This window comes from Notamacropus eugenii, chromosome 1 (assembly GCF_028372415.1).
Source record: "Notamacropus eugenii isolate mMacEug1 chromosome 1, mMacEug1.pri_v2, whole genome shotgun sequence".
NCBI lineage: Eukaryota > Metazoa > Chordata > Mammalia > Diprotodontia > Macropodidae > Notamacropus > Notamacropus eugenii.
The window spans coordinates 282449265-282467128 of NC_092872.1; the positions used below are offsets into that span (position 1 = coordinate 282449265).

Sequence of the window (17864 nt, forward strand, 5' to 3'; positions counted from 1 at the left end):
CTCCCTCTTCCAGTGAAGGTTGGCACCCACTGTTTTTAAAAGTAGTGAATCCTTTTTCTTGTCTTTGAAAACAGGTTTTCACTTTAGTTACAATCTATTGAGTATGGAAGTAAATAATTTATTAAGGTTTTATCTGAAATCCCCAACAAAGATTTGCTCTGAATCTTCATGTCCAGGCAGGCCCTACTGGGCCTAGCACAAGTATCATGATTAATACTGGGTCATGGAGATGAGCCTGGGTTCTTGGAGGCTGGACCACTGACATATTACTTCCTAGAAGGCCCTAATGAGCAAGAGAAGCATGAAGTATGGGCCCCATGACAAACTACATTTGCTTTCTGACATCCAGCAAAAATAGCATGGAAAGAACCATAATTAGCAGGTTGGTCACTTGGTGATAGATTCTGTGACCAATGGGAACCATGAAACAAAGAAAAACACAAAATCGTCCTCAGTCCCTTAGGTCTCCCTGATGTTTCTGTGGTGATGGTGATAGAATGGTGGAAACAGGAGCAGAGGGAATTAAGAATTGGTTTTTAGACCACTTTCAGACTGTCTATAAAACTTAACTTAGCAGTTCCTAGTCTTCATGTCCAATGGGGCAATTGAATCTTATCAATCTTGACATTTTTGCTAAAAACAAAGCCAGAAGTAAGTTACTGCTAAATGGAAGGACAGCCCATGGCTTCTCTCTGGTGACGTGAAGAAGGAACTTGGCAAAGTTAGTTTCAACATATTCCTGTCCAAAGACAGGAAACATCATGACATGTAACATTTAGTCATCTCGACTTGAAGTGTTTATTATAATCAAAAGCAGAAAGACCGATGGTGACATGGAGCTCCAGAATGTTAGCACAATCTTAGTCTCTGTTAAAAAATGAAGCATGTCCAGGTTAAGGCAGGGGATGTTCTCACTGTAGCCTGCCCTAGTCTGACCTCATTAGAAGGACTGTGAGAGTGAGGGTGGTGGATGAAGGGTGAGCAGGAGGGTGGAGAGTCTTGAGCTCATGTCATATGAGAATCAATGAAAAGACTCGAGGTGTTTCGTCTGAAGAAGAGAAAACTCAGGGAGGGAGGGGGATGTGATGACTGTCTTCAAGTACTTGAAGGGTCATTGCATCAAGAAGAGACTAGGCCCCAGAGGGCAGAATTGGGAGCCATTAGAGGAAATTACAAAGGAGTAAATTTCACTGTAAGTAAAAGGAAAACTTCCAATCCCATATAGTCATGAACAGCCCAGTCTTCCCCCTCATTGAATGTCTTCAAGCAAAGGCTAGATGATGACTTTAATGTAAAAGTGATTTTAATTTAATATAGATGGACAAGATGGTCTTCAAGGTCCATTGCAACTCTGACATGCTGTGATTCCATGATACAAAGATAATTATGGCATATGTGTCAATATTGACAGAAGATGAGGAGGGAGGGAAATTCTACATTCAGTAAGACCTTCCAGATTAATAAACATATACTTTAATATCCAGTGACTTTAATATAAAGGTAGGTATAAGAGTAGACAGTAGAAAATGCGCTGGAAAAAATGGTTCAGGGTTAAAAATGTAAGAGTACAAAGGCTTATAGACCATATAGAAATCTTATGCACATATGCATATCTATACATATGCATATGACTTTCTTACAGAAAAGGCTCAGAGGGAGCTGGATATAGCAAGCATCAAACACTGTCAGAACAAAATAGAATTGGTTGCAACTTGACAGGAAATGATTGGCTGCTGATGTGTCAAACATTTCTGAATCATCTTTCTGTGTATAGTGAGACTATGACTTGTTAAACAAAGTCAAGAATCAAGATCAAATTTGAAGAAAGGAAAAGGATGAGAAAACAATATAGAATGTAATTAAAAAGACTTCAACCTGACCTATTCAAACACTAAAAAATGGGGATACAAGAACAATTATTGATACAGGCTAAGAATCAAGAGAATGCCACAACAAAGAGCCCCAAGAACCTAGAAATCACCTCTGCTAGAAAACATTTGCTTTTCTTGCAAAGAGAAATGGCAAGCAGTGGCAATATCATTTTGGAATATGAACTTGTTTGCAAAGTCTTACAGAAGAGGATGATGGTCAGAAGCAACAAACAGAAAAGACAACTCTGTAGAAAGCTTGGCATGAGATTTAATTAAGCCAGATCATCCAAAGAGTCTTTAAGGATGAAACTGTAACAGGCACAACAAATGTATGGAAAATGATTTGATTCCATCAGCATTCTCATAATGAGCTATTTTCTACCTCAATATTGTTGGAATCACCAAATTTGGATTCTAACATCACTGTCTCTAATATACCGACTGAGAAGTATAAGGGCACTAAAGAAAATGGAGGAGGGAAGGATAGCTGGAGTAGACCAAGGCTCTACAGAAGTCAGTGCTCAAGTTAACACAATCTTGAGGGAACTAAAGGATCAGTTTTCATGGTCCAAAATGAGGAGGATATAGAAAATATGGAAAAAATAATAGAATTTATTATTGTGGGAAAATTATTATTATCACCAAGGGGCATTAATCACTACCAACTCATTTTTATAAAATATATAGCAGAATGAGCTATCCATATATTGAGGGTTTCCTTGATCAAAACAGAGAAAAGAATAGACAGGCTTTCACACACACACACACACACACACACACACACACACACACAAATTCTACAGCACCTTTATAGATAAAAAAAATCCACTAAAAGATGCGAGGAATATATTGTACTTGTTCATTGACTACCAAAGAAGAAATGTTTGATTTGGTAGAGTGACAATGTACCTTCAGGAAATCATGAGAAAAAGAAAGGAATGGAGGGGAAATAGCACTTTCAGGTCTCAAATTATATTATAAAGCAACAGTCAACAAAGCTATTTGGTACTGTTTAAAAATAGAAGAATAGGTCAATGAAAAAGTTTAGACAAAGGAGAATCAGAAATATAGAAACTCAATACCTCAATAATCTGGTATTACATAAAAAACTAAAAAAAATGAATTACCCAGAAAAAAATCTCTATTTGATAACTGTTGGGTAAACTGGAAAACAGAAACAGGGTTTAGGCTAACACTTTACATTACAGTCTGCAATAAATTAAAAATTGATAAATGACTTGAATGAGAAAAATTAGCACAAAAAATCAGAAGAGAGGTAGATCACATACTTTTTTGCAGCAATGGATAGCAGATGAAATCTGAACCAAATAAGGAAAAGAGGCAATTACAAAAGATAAAAGAGACAGTTTGATTACATGAAATTGAAAAGCTTTTATAAAACACAATTGTACATCTAGTATAAGAAGGCAAATGGACAAATGGGAAATCTGTGTGTGATGAGGATTTATCTGAGCAATATGGATAGCTAACAGAAATGTGTAAGACCAAATGCCTTTCTCTAATAGACAATTAGTCAAGTAATTTGAATAAAAAGTTCTCAAAAAAAAGGATGGCAAAATATTAACAATCATACAAAAGAACGCAGAATCCAAATGAAAAATGGATTCCCTATAGATGGTGAAGTCGTACAGATGACAGAATATTGAGTGCATCGTGCCTCTCCTGCCCCAGGCTGTCCCTCCACCTGCTTTGAAGGACTGTTGATTTGGAAGCATTTAAGAAGATATTTGCGGCATGTTGTCTCCCAGTGATGGGCAGCTGATTGGTCACTACGCCAGTGAGGCCATGATCTCACCCAAATGAGGATCGCCTCAGAAACACATGCTTGGTAACAAGCGAACCGTCAGCCTTTTCTTGAAGACATCCAGACAGAGAGACAGAGACAGAGAAATAGACAGACACAGACAGAAAGAGACAGAGAGTGTGACACAGAAAGACAAAGAGAGACATATAGACATATACATAGGTATATGTGTGTGTGTGTGTGTGTGTGTGTGTATGGAAAGAGAGGGAGAGAGAGAGAGAGAGAGAGAGAGAGAGAGAGAGGGAGGGAGGGAGGGAGAGAGGGAAGTGCGTATTTCTCGGTTCCCATCTCTTTCTCTAGCTTTGTCTCTGTTTCTTGATTCTCTGTCTCTCTCTCTCTGACCCCACCTAATGATGGTGACTGATAACAATAAAGATATGCTCTGTATAAATCTCTCTGAGGTTTGCAGAACACTTGGCAAACATTATCTCCTTCGTGTTTCTCACAGTCCTATGAGACAAGGCAAAGGCTTTTCTGCTGCCAGGGCAGAGCCATTTGAATATTTCTGGCCCATAAACATGGCACACACTTAGGTCTCATGCTCAAGGAAGCTCATTAATGGACAGGTCCAATAGTGATTAAATTCCACACTTATCCCTGGAGATTACTTTTGCCCAAAAGTAATTTCCAAGACAGGTTTTAAACATTAACTATCCAAAGATATAAACCCACAGGCACACACACTCACACACCCACTTAGAGAGCAGGAATAATTCATGATGAGTCACACTCTTCAAGGAGCAGGCCCTCCCAACCTGCTCTCTAAGGTGGCATTGTGGTCAAGTTGGGGAAGGGTGAAGAAACTTGCCATTCTGACCCTGGGTTTTCCATTTCTGTGACTAATTTATCAATAATTACTGATGGGAAAAATTGTCATGGTGAACTTTGTCCTCAAAAGGATTTCAGAATTTGTGAATGTGAATGAGTGGGATTTTTAAAATGACAGATTTGGAGAGTTATTTAAAAAGAAAGGAAGAAAAAAGAAAAGAAAAAAGGAAGGAAAAAGAAGGGAAGGAAGGAAGAAAAAAGAGGAAGAAAGATATGAAGGAAAGAAAGAAGGAAAAATGCTTTTTTTCTTTGGGTTCTTTGAAAATCCAAAACCAACAAGACCAGCAGATAATCCCCTCAGTGTGAGCCCCAGGGATTTGACAGGATTTGTCAGGAGAATTGGAAAGCAATGGAACACTATAGTTAACCAGCCTTTTTCCATCTACTTCTGGAGCAAGATTTGGTGGCCTAATGAATGAAGTCCATTGATCAGTTAATCAGCAAACACTGATTAAAGGACTCCTGTGAACCAGGGACTTGGCTAGGTTCTGGATGTATCATAAAAAATGAAAGCTCTCATGAAGCTCACCCTGACCTATGAAAGGATGCCCCTATCTAAAGTAGCCATATACAGAGAGCTGGATCTAAAGCCTCCCTCTAACACTTAGTCCCTGAGTTACCTGGGGTAAGTCACTGTCATCTTTCTAAGACCCAGTTTCCTCATCTGCAAAATGGGAGTAACGAGTACCTCCCCATAGGGTGGGCATGAAGTGAGGTAATGTCTGTAAAAAGCAGAGAGCTCTTTAAAAGTGGTATAGAAAAGATTGCTCTCCTTATTAATATTCACATTATTATCACCCATGGCTAGGGTTTTAAGCTTTGAGAAATTCTTCACACATATTAACTCACTTCATCCTCAAAACAGCTCTGGGAGGGAGGTGATATTGTTATGTCTATTTTACAGAAGAGGAAACTGAGGCACATAGAAGTTAAGTGACTCACCTTGGCCATGCAGATAATGCGTCTGAACCTGAATTTGAACTCAGATCTTCCTGACTTCAGGAGCAGCTTGTGATCATCATCTTTATTATAATGATTAATGATAATGATAATCATATGTAGCACTAAGCACCCTGACACAGCCAGGAGGGCCTACTGCACAGGTTCTTAGATCTGCTTTTCTAAAAAGAAAGCAACTTTTGAGGGGTCAACAATCTTCTTTAATCACATAGACAAGCAGAGAAATAAAGGCCAATAGACAGGGCTTCTAACTGTCTGACCATAAGCAATATATACATTACAGATCAACAGACAGATGCAACTGTCTGACCATTACATACATATATTGTTACCAAAGCAAGAAACACCAACATCTGGGTTTTCAAAATTGGGGGGACTCCTTAACAGCTACCCAGAGTCTCTTCTGACATATGAACCTTCCTCCAAAGAGTAAGTGTCAAAGCAAAACCTCACCTTAGAGGACATATACACTTTTCAGAGCTGGAGGGCCCAGTGCCTCATTAGCAACTGACAAAAGGTATGGGCCTTCCTACAAAACAAGCCTCCCCAATCAAGCTTTTCTTAATGGGCTCTACCTGAGACCAATTAATGGGCCAGGAAGATCTTTAGCTCTCATTAACATTATATCATCATAAAGGCATTGATCAGAAGCCAATGCAAGGGGTTAGAAGACTTGGCTCCCAGACTTAGTTCCACTTTAGACTATTTATTTTGAGTAAGGCACAGGTAATAGGATCCTGGATCTAGAATTGAGAAGGTCCCTGGAGGGCATTGAACCATATGGTCTTTTTCGAGCCTGAGTATCCCTCTCTCACCCTTCCTGGAGGTGCACTAGTCACAGCTGCTGATTAGTAAGGGAGTTTGGACCTGCTTAATTTCTGATCTGGGCTGGTTCACCCCTATTGGTTCATTGGTCCCTTACTCTTAGAGGCTCACCATATTGGTGCTAGAATTAGTGCAGACGTCCAATCAGCTTTAACTCTATTGCAGTTCAGAACTCCCCAATTTACATGATTAGCAGGGACCACAGGCATGTACCACCACATGGAGTCCTCACTTTCCTTTTTGATGAGTCCAGTGACCACTCTTTCCTGGTTTCCTTTGCTGGATCGCATTCCACATCCTGCCTCCCCAACTTTGGGTGTCCTCTCAAGATCTGTCCTGGGCCTTCTTCTCTTTCCTCTCAAATCTTTGTCTCCTGGGGATCCATCTCATCAGCTCCCACAGGTTCAATGGTCTTCTCTATACAGTTGCCTCCTGTCTCTCTCTCTCTCTTTTTAGTTTTTTGCCTGAGGTCTTGTCTGCTGGACAGCTCCACTGGGATGGAAGCATTTATTTCTCAAAAGCAACATGTCTGAAATAGAACTTGTTATCTTCCCTTCTAACCCTACTTCTTTTCCCCAATTCCCTCTTTCTGTTGAGGGCACTGCCATCCTCCCAGTCACCCAGGTGGACAATTTGAAAGCCATCCATGATCTTTAGTCTTCCTCTCTTCCTCTCCCCTCCCTCTCTAACTCATTATTTGATAAGTCTGGTAGTTTACTCACACCTTATACCCAACTACAACTACAGCATCTCTCCTATTGGACTTCTTCTCTCTATTCACACTAATATGAACATTAGTATCTCAGGAGTTCATTCATTCTCTTCCATCTGGACGACTCTAACAGTCTTCCACTTGGTTTTCCTGCTTCCAACTGTATCTTTGAGATAGCTACCAAAATGAATTTCCTAAAGTATAGGTCTGACTGTGTTCCTCTCCTGTCTAAAAAAACTTCAATAATCTCTGATAAGTAATATGTTCCATGTTCTTTTAATTTTCTTGTAATATCTCTCTCTATATTTTGACCTTGTTTTGCTAAATGGTGCAAGATATTGGTCTGTGTCCAGTTTCTGCCATATTGCTTTCCAGTTTTTCCAACAATTTTTACTAAACAATGAATTCTTATCCCCAAATCTCAAGTCCTTACACTTGTCAAATACAAAGTTATTATATTTGCTGTTGTAAATTGTATGTCTACTCTGTTCTATTGATCTACCTTTCTATTTCTTAGCCAGTACCAGATACTTCTAATAATTACTGCCTTATAATATAGTTTGAGATCTGGTACTGTTAAACTTCCTTCTTTTATACATTTTTTTCATTATTTCCTTTGATATTCTTGGTTTTTTTGTCCTTCCAAGTGAATTTTGCTACTTTTTTTTCTAATTAAGTAAAATAATTTTTTGGTAATTTAACTGGGGTAGTGTTGAATATATAAATTAGGTAAAATTGTCATTTTTATTATATTGGCCCTACCTATCCATGAACAACCAATATTTCTCCATTTATTAAAATCTGATTTTATTTGTATAAAAGTTTTTTTTTATAATTTTGTTTACATAGTTCCTGGTTTACATAGTTTTAGCAGGTGTATTCCTAGATATTTTATATTGTCTAGATGAGTTATTTTAAATGGGATATCTTTTGCTATCTCTTCTTGCAGGGTTTTGTTTGTACTATATAGGAATATGATGACTTATGTAGATTGACTTTATATCCTGCTACTTTGTTAAAATTATTAATTGATTCAACTAATTTTTTAGTTGAGTTCTTGGGATTTTCCAAGTATGTCATCATATCATCTCCAAAAAGAGATAACTTTATCATCTCATTGCCTGCTCTAATTCTTTCTATTTCTTTTTCTTCTCTTATTTCTAGAATTTCCATACAATGCTGAACAAATTACTTATCAGACTTACGGATAGGCAAACAACTTATGAATAAACAAGAGCTACAGAGCAAAGTTAGGTATAAAATGAATAATTTTGATTACATTAAATTAAAAACTTTTTGTACAAATAAAACAAATATAGCCAAGATTAAAAAGCATAAAATTATGAAAAAAATTATAGATAACTTTTCAGATAAAGGGTTCATATATAAAATACATAAAGAACTTTGTCAAATACATAAGAATATGATTCATTCCCTGATTGGTCAAAGGATATGAACAGGAAGTTTTCCAATGAAGAGATGAAAAAATACTCTAAACCATTATTGGTTAGAGAAATGCAAATTAAAACAACCTTGAGTATCATTTTATATCTACTAGATTGGCTAAAATGATTAAAGGGGAAAACAACAAATTTTAGAGTTTTGTGGAAAAATTGGGACACTAATTCATTGTTGGTGGAATTGTGAACTGAGCCAACCATTTTGGAGAGCAATCTGTAATTATGCCCAAAGAGTTATTCAACTGCCTATATACCCTTTAACTCAGCAGTTTCATTACTAGGTCTATATTCAAAGATGATTAGGGAAAAAGAATCTATATATTCTAAAATGTTTATAGCAATTCTCTTTGTAGTGGCAAAGAACTGCAAGTAGTAGGGATGTCCATCAATTGGGGAATGGCTGAACAAACTGTGGTATGTGATGGTAATGGAGTGCTACTGTGCTATAAGAAATGAAGAGTTCAATGATTTTAGAAAAACATGGAAAGATTTGCATCAAGTAATAAAGAGTAAAATGAGCAGAACACGAGAACATTGTATACAGTAACAGCAATATTGTTTTCAGAACAACTTTGAGTGACCAAGTCACTCTGACTATATCCATATAAATATTCAAATTAACTACAAAGAAAATGTGAAGAAAGATGCTATCTGCATCCAGAAAAAGAAGGGATAAATAGAAATTTTTATAAAATAATTTTACATATATACCTATTTGTTTCTAATGGTAGCCATCTCTAGGGTGGGGGAAGGTGAAAGAGGGAAAAAAAGGAAAAAAGAAATTTACATGATAACTTTTTATATATTTAAAAGGAATTTCAAGTTGTACATAACAAATTTGCAGTTTCATGTACAATCATCTTTTTTATTATACTATGTTATGGAAATGCTTGTTTTATTTCACAAATTAAAAACAAATAAAAGTGAAAAAACTTAAACAATCTCTAGAATAAAATACAAAGCTCTCAATCTTTTAATGAAATCCTTCCATAATCTCCTTCCAGCCAACCTTTCCAGACTTATTTTTCTTTATTCCCTTTTGTGCATTTTCTGCCCTGTGGCCAACCTGTTCTACTTGCTGATCCATACTTTGGCACTTCATTTCCCACTTCCTGCCTTTGCACAAATCTTCCTAATACCAGGAATGCCCTTTCTCTTCCACTGCACCTCTTAGACATCCCTTCGACAACACTTTCTCCGATCTTCCTGCTTATTGGTGCTCTCTCTTCCTCCCCCATATCTTCCTGCATTTACTTCTCTGATTACATGTTCTGGTAGAATGGAAGTTTAGGAGCAAAGATAGTTTTCCACTTTTTCTCTTTGCATTCTCACCACTACCACCCACACAGTGCTTGGCACTGAGTAAGTAGGTGTTCAATAAATATTTGTTGAATTGACTTCAATGAGTCTGTTTCTGCTTAGGAGGAACTGGCCTATCTTTTGCTCGTACTTGAAGTTTCCATTTGGCCGTGATTAGGAAAGAAAGAGGACTAATAGCTAGAGGTCTAAGACATGGGAGAAATGGCACCTGAGAGGGAAACAACAGATCACCGGTGCCAATTCTGGGAAATTGAGGCTTAGCGAGAGGATGGCACTTGCCTAAGGTCACACGGTTTGTTGGCAGACATGAGGTCTGAGCCAGGTCCTCTGGTACCAAATTCAGTATCCATTCTGATCCTCACCTGGTACAGGAGGTAGAACCTGCCAGTGCCAACTCTCCACTGGCCTGGCCTGTGAGAACCCAGGGCCCCCTCCCTGGAATGAGAAGGCAGCCCAGAATCAGGGCAGCATGGGTTTTCCTGTGTAAGCAGAGTCTTGTCTGCACTCTCCTCTCACAAAGAGAACAAGAGACAAGAGGGGAGAAAAGGAATATGTAGAAGAAGCAGCAGCATCATTTCCCTGTGGGCATTTGGCTTGGGAGAGCTGACTAGGTGGTGTGACCTTTGTATCCCTTTGGACTTGGTGATTAATTCACCAGCTTCATTGTGAACTTTCTCTCCATGGAAGCAAATTAAAGTTACCACCCTTGGAACAGGAAGGAAGGAACAGTAAATGAGCAACTAAGTAAAAAAGATTTGAAAAGTGTGAGCTCAGCAGGGAGAAAAGTGCTGAAAATGAACTCACATTGCTGGTGGGTTCAATGCTTATTTTAGGCACTTTGATGACTTTTTACCAATGTCTTTCCAATGACAAAGCCCTTTGTAAGACCCTAAGCTTCTTCTGAAGCCAGGACCTTTCTTTGGAATGCCAACATTCTATCGTGTGGCCTTACAGAAATCAATCAGTCAGTTAAGATTGATTAAGCTTCTCCTGTGCTTAGGCTGAGGATACAAAGAAAGGGAAAAGAAGGTCCCTGCCCTTGAATAGCTTAAATCTAATGGGAGATCACAGCAGTGAGACAAAGGTCAAAACCTCAGAAGAGCACGAAGTGGCCTTCACCCAGAGAGTAGCCCATGGGAGCAGTTGGCCACATCAAACCATTGAGGAAGTTTTGAAAACAGGGATAAAAAGTATCCTCCCAGAAATGTAGGGTAGGAAGAGAAAAGAGACTGGTCATGTGGTGAGTGGTATCCATATGATATCTGGAGGAAGCAAGGAAGGCCTTTCAGTGCAGCGGATGGAGACACCATGTCATATGCCACCATCTGCCAAGCTTAGAGGAACACATGAATACAAGACTCATAATACAGGGAGTCACAGTGGAGCTGCAATCTGCATTGGTGGAGAGGCTAATGGAATTCTGCTTTGATGAGGTCAGAGCTCCATTAGAATATTTGAATACTGAGAATAATTTCAAAATATAGTCTTCATTTCAGAGTTAAAACCTATTGTTTTACACTGTAGCAAATTTTGGTGGGTGTGAAAATTCCTTCCACCAACAGAGTCTGGCAAACTGGTCTACATTCTAGATTGGTTAGGAGAATTGCCAGACATTTAGAGAGTTAGCAACCTGCCCAGAATCACACAGCTAAAATATGTCATGGGTAGAACTTGGATCTAGATCGTATGGATTCCAAGGCCTCTATCTACTATGCAGCCCTGCCTTTCATGGTTTTCAAATCTCTGGGTAATTTGGCCAACTCAGCCAGTCTCCAAAAATCTCTCTATGAAGATAAGTAGATGAAGGACTGAGAGTTGAGTTCCTTAATCTTGGAGGTCAAAAGGTCTCAAGATCTGAATTCAGATCTACCTGAATAGTGACCCATTTAGATCATAGTTGGTTGGGAGAATGCACTATGCCAACAGAGAAGGACATCCATTAGAAGCACAAACATTTCAGCTAAGGAGGATGGCAGTCTGTGGGTATCCCCAGCTCCTAATATGGTGCTTCATACGCAGGAACTCCTTAAATGCTCACTGTTCATCGTATTGGAACCCCCTATCTCCTGTGGCAGTCCATTTGTTTCTTTTCTGACATCTATCTGAAGTTGGTATCTTTGTAAAGCCCACCCATCGCTTCTAGCTCTGCCATTTAAGACCAAACAGAACAAAGCTAAGCTCCCTATGTGGCAGCCTTTCAAAAGCTTGAAGAAAGATCTAATGGCTCATTGGAGTCTTTCCTTCTCCAGGTTACCACACTCTCTCTGCCTCCATCAATCAACATGATCTCAAGGTCCTTCCTCACTGTACTAACCCTCCTCTGGATGCCCCTTTTCAGCATCCTTGCTGAACAATGGTGCCCAGAACTGGATATAGTTTTGTTAAAGGCTCCTCCTTCCTAGGAAAAATACTCTCAATTCTATCGAGCCCGTTGCCCCAGCCTGGAGGAGGTGTTAGAGTGTTCTGGCACCAGTGAAGCAGTGAGCCCTTTAGGATGGGCAGAATTCAGCTAAACCACTCTCTGTCCTGGACAAAATGTAAAGGATTCTTGCACTGGGTGGAAAGCCTGGCTAGACAGCCTCCATCTTTGTGATTTTATAATTCACTTGCAGAATCAAATCTAAAACACATTTGAATTAGGTTATGATCTCAGCTTTCCAAATTACAACAAGAAGAAATATGCCACTGCTTCTCCTTGAGGAAAACTTTCTGTCTGCATGTCCCTTCCAGGGGAGGATAGCTGTAATAATAATGATAAACATAAACTGACATTCCTATGGTCCTTACTATGTGCCAGGTGCAGGCACTCTTCACAATAATTATCTCATTAGATCCCCACGACAATCTTAGGAGGTAGATGTCATTATTGTTCCCATTTTATAGATGGAGAAACTGAGGCAAACCGAGGCTAAGCGACTAGCCCAGCTAGTTAGTGTCTGAAGCTGGATTTGAATTCAAGTCTACCTACTCCAGGCCAGGTGCTCTATGCACTGTGGAGCCCCCAGCTGCCTGGGTTATTCAACTATTTTACTTGTCAAGAAACTTGGCTTTGGAAGTTTCTATTGACTGAAAAATCAAGGACAACTTCTGTAGGAATGTTTCACAGGAGAAATTGCATGTTGGGAACCTAGGAGCCTGGGGGCAACAAGAAGCATTTACTTACCCAGTGGACGGGTTCATGATGCAACCTCCTTTATCAGTCATTGCTTGACAGTGACATCCCCGCTCCAGGGTATCATGATTCATGCCCAAGTTGTGACCAAGCTCGTGGGCCAGGGTGACGGCTGCACCAAGAGGGCTGTCAGAGTGATCCTCAAAGAAAGAGAGAAACACAGAGTATTCACTTTCCTTTGGGTACTCTTAACTCACATTACCTCAATGTAAACGATCTTTGGGCGTATCTACGCTGCGTTTTAGTCAGGAAAGAGGAGTCTGTTTTACATGTATGGAGACAATACAGTCTCACATGTTGTCTTCAAGTTTTCTCTCCCTCCTAGAAGTGTGGTAACCTGGGGCAGAGTGTTCCCCATATTCACAAATTGGGGGTGAGTTGGAATCTTCTCATTTATTTATTTGACTATTTGATGAAATCTTTTGTTTTGCACTAATATGTCTTCTGGATGAAACCCACTGGTGGGGGCTCATGTTCTATGGATCTGAGTGTGCCGACACAGTGTCTCAACTTTGGGGTAGCTTTTCTGGGGCCCGTATACAGGAGTGGGCATCAAAGTCATCATATATGCATTTGTGGAGTCAAGTTAGTTGGAGATGCCTCCTGGTGGCCCATTCAGACTTTTCTTCTTGTGTTAGAGCTCTCCACATCTTCCTCAGGACGAAGTGGTTTGTGCTATCTTCCCCACCATGCTTCTTAAATTTCCTCAGAAGTTATCAAGAATGATAACTTTGGACCAAAGTATAATTTCATTTTCCCCTATAGGGGGTAGAAGAAGAAACCATTGCTATTTTATCAAGGTCCAATTTAATCTCTTCTTGTCCTGAATTATACCAAAATAAAATGAGTATGGAAGGGTAGGTTTGGTAAGTTACAGTAAATGAGCAGAAGTCCCCCAGTGGGCCTGTTTTCACCAACTCCAGACCACTTTAGATCCTGCAAGACAATCCAGGATAAATGGTGGCAGGGGGTTATTCTAATAGGTTTTCATAGATTTCAGATGGAATTGAGTGAGGTCTGATTGGCTGCTGAAGCTGAGACAGAGGAGGCAGAATGTGAAAATGGACCGTGGTTCTGGATTTGCTCTTGGATTCCCCATTTGGTAACAGCAATTTGGTGACCCCACTATTGACAGAGAACTGGATTTCCTTCCATAGACATTAAAAATCAACCCGAGGAGGTTAGGATTTGGACTAAATTGGGTCTGGGATGGTTTGTTAATCAATAAATATAATTTACAAACCTCTCCAAAGAGCAATATTCCAGCTTCTGGGTTGTTGAAATACTTTGCTTTTGGCCAGTTAGTTCTGAGAAAGTCATCACTTGATGACACTAGATGAGGGGATGTTTTATGTTACCAGAAGAGAAAGGAAACTGTATGCAACAAGGTCCTGGGCAGGGATGAGAGGTATGTGTGCAGGAGGGAAAGGAGAAGGAGGAGGGAATAAGCATTTACAGAGTGCTACTATGTTTCAGGCACTCTGCTCAATGCTGTACAAATATTATTTCATTTTTACCCTCACAAAAACTCTGGGAGGTAAGTGTTATTATTATACCCATTTTATAGTTGCAGAAACTGAGGCAAACAGAGGCTGATTTGCCCAGGATCATATGGCTAGTAAGTAAATCTGGATTTGAATTCAAGTCTTTCTGACTCAGTCTCAGGAAGCTGACATTTTTCTCTAGGGAAAAAAATAGATTGTCCCTACAATTAAAGCTCTTGATTGTGTTTCTCTTAAACAAGAAGGTACCCAAGAAATTATAGGTGTTTTCCTCTTTTTATCATTTGTCAGTTGGAATCCCTCACTGAGCTGTTGTTTCTAAATGGATCAAGGAAGACACATGACCTAAGAAGACTCTCTATCCTTCCCTGACAGCAGAAAGGAGTGGCGTGGGAAAGAGCTCACAGTTATCCTGAGAACTAATGAAATTCCTGGTAAATTACTCTGTTTAGATTTGAGAGTTTTGTGCTGAAGTGAACCTTATGAATACATAGTGAGGAGAGGAGAGTGTAACTGGGGCATGTAGAAGCCTGCAGCTATCATGTTCTTGGAGAAAATTCAAGGAATGTGCCCTTAATAAGGACAATGATCTCGCCCTGGGTCTTGGGGATTGCACAGTACCTAGGGGTTTGGAATGAACTTTGGAAGGGGCATTATTTCCATAATAAGAGGCAGTATGGCCTAGTGGGCGGAGAGCAGGTTGGAGTCAAGCAGCCCTGGGTTCAAGGGCTGCTTCTGATATACACTAGCTTGGTGGCCCCAGGGACATTAATCAACCTCTCAGTGGATCTAGCAATCCTGTAAGACTCTAAATTGGAGGTTCTGATCTGCATCGGTACAAAAAGTGTCCTTATTGGGAGTGCCAAATAGCAGTAAAAGCACAGGTATGGTAGAACAAAAATTAGATACTGAAAGGAAGTATGGTATATATCATCTTGTAGTTAGAGAGCTGGCTCTGAAGTCAGAGACACCTAAGTTCAGGTCTCCCTCTTACACATTGGAACCTTGAAGACTTGGGTTGGGGGGAATTAAGGCGAGCAGATAAGACTTGGGACAGGGACACAGGTTCCAATCCCACTTTAGACACTTACTAGCTGTGGAACCCTGGCCATGGAACTCAGTTTCCTCATCTCTAAAATGAGATGGTCTGAGGTCCCTACCTGCACTAAAGCTAAGGACTTATGAACTCTCCATTCCCCAGGCAAATCCCAAGTCTGTACCTTACAGATGAGATGTCGATTTGCAAAAGTGAATGAATAAATTCATTGATTAGGCACCTATTATGTGAGAGTACTCTGCTAAGTGATGGGAAGTCCCTGCTCTCCCAGTGCTCACCTTCCAAGAGGGCTGCTGATCCATGTAGGCCACATGGGAAATCCCTCAGTGGTCTTCAGGTTGCATCAGTAAAGCAGAGGGTTAAGCATCACTTCAAGTTTCATTTCCATGAATAAAACTCGATTTGTTTCTGATGTCAACCCTTTGGAGCGCCACACAAGGAGTTCCCCACACTGATGAAGCCAAGTTCAATGCTTCATATTCTCTGCTGCTTGCTGGTGTCACAATGAGCGCAGTGTAGGACTGGAGTTAGAAAAGCCTGAGTTCAAACTTGCCTCAGACACTTAGCTGTACGATCCTGGGGAAGTCACTTGATCTCAATAAAATGGGGACAATAATAGCACTTACCTCCCAGGGTTGTTTTGAGGCTGAAATGAGACAATATTTGTAAAGTGCTTTGCCAACCTGAAAGCATTATCCAAGAGCCCAGAGCTGCTTTCTTGCCACCACAAGGCATTAGAAGAGTATGTTGGGGGTGGGGTGGGGAAGGGGGCTTTCTAGCTACATATCTGATTTTATATTGAGTATCTGTTTCAGAAGCAGCTAAAATAAATGTTCCTTCATCATTTAAGTTCCTTTGGGGACAGGGACTATGTAAGTTTTGTCTTTGTCACTCTCTCAGTCCCTAGCACAGTGCTTGGCACATAGTAGGTACTTAATAAATATTCACTGGTTAAGTGGCCATCTTGGTGCATGGCATTTGTCAATAACCAAAGCCAAGTGAGTTCATATAGCCTGAAGGGGCAGGGTTTGGGAAAGCCAGAACCCAACAGTTCACCAGAACACTCCAATCAATCAATCCAAGATACCAGGGTCAGCAGCTTGCTCTTGGTTTTTAGCAAAGGTCCTTCTTGCTCTTTCTAGAACTGCTTTTAGGCCTTGAATATATGAAGTGATATCGATTTTATGGCTGAAAATCATCTTAATGCACTTTTCAAGCCATAAAGCTACAGGAGAAATGGGGAAGTCTGGGTGCTTTGTCCAACTGGTGGTCTTCTCTGGGACACACTAGAGATTCCAAACTTCCTTGTGTTTTCTAGTGCTGGGCACCCCAAAAATGCTTAAAATTTCCCCCTGCTTGGTGTCCAAAGCTTTAAAGACTATCTCCTCACTGATGCTGGCTGACAAATTAACAGAATAAATCTTTTGATCATTAAGTGGAACCTGCATTCCCAGAATATCCTGTTTGGTTAAGTCATTTTAATTTTGCTGCTGCTGGGATCATACTTTTCTGCAACTTTTTGGAGAATTGAAACAGGCAGAGTTTTTAAAGACAGACTAAGTGACGTGTCAAAACAAATTCCTTAGTATTCTGAATTTATCTCTAGGAATTTTAATTGTCACAGAATAGAACTTTGTGAAGAACGAGGATTTGATTTCAGTTGTTATACACACACACACACACACATGCACATATATATACTGTCACAAATTAACTTTAGTGGATTGTAAAGTCAATAATGAATTGTCCCAGACCCACAGATCATGGATTTCTTCCTTCTTTAAAATTCTATAGGCTTTGCCATATGAGAAATGCAGTTTGGAGCTATCTAGAAATTAACCTGATCCCAAGGGCACCACATTTATCAGCAATGCCCTTCCATGGTTGCTTTAGCATAAAAGGTCTCTGGGTCCAAGGAAAACTAATAAAGAAAGGATTTGAGAGCAGGGACTGTCTCTTGCCCTTCTTTGTATCACCAGGGCTTTGTACAGTGCTGGCACATTTTAGGTACTTAATAAATGATTATTCACTGACTAATTGACTGAAATGATTTTTTGTGAGGTCAGAAACCCTGATGTAAGCCCCATTCGTCTGTCCATGAGACGTGTGTCTATGTTAACTTCTAACCATGACCCAAAGCAGATGGGAAAAGTTTGTCATGTAGGCTCATAAGGAAGATTAGCTGCAGGAATATATAGGTGAGGAGGAATTACTAGTCTATGGAAAACAACCCTTGACTTCCTGACATACAACTAGATCTTTCGAAATACTCTTCTTCAAAAATGTGGTGAGATTCTTAAAAGTTCCTTGGAAGGTCAAGGCTTTGTTTGTT

The 17864-nt window shown here is 39.8% G+C and overlaps 1 protein-coding gene across 1 annotated transcript in view; it reads right to left on the reverse strand.

Moving 5' to 3' along the window:
* ADAM12 (ADAM metallopeptidase domain 12) overlaps positions 1–17864 on the reverse strand; it is a 357420-nt gene that overhangs the window by 88622 nt on the left and 250934 nt on the right. The window contains exon 11 of the mRNA XM_072629031.1: positions 12965–13113. Coding sequence (XP_072485132.1) covers positions 12965–13113 — 149 coding nt within the window. The remainder of the gene's footprint in view (positions 1–12964; positions 13114–17864) is intronic.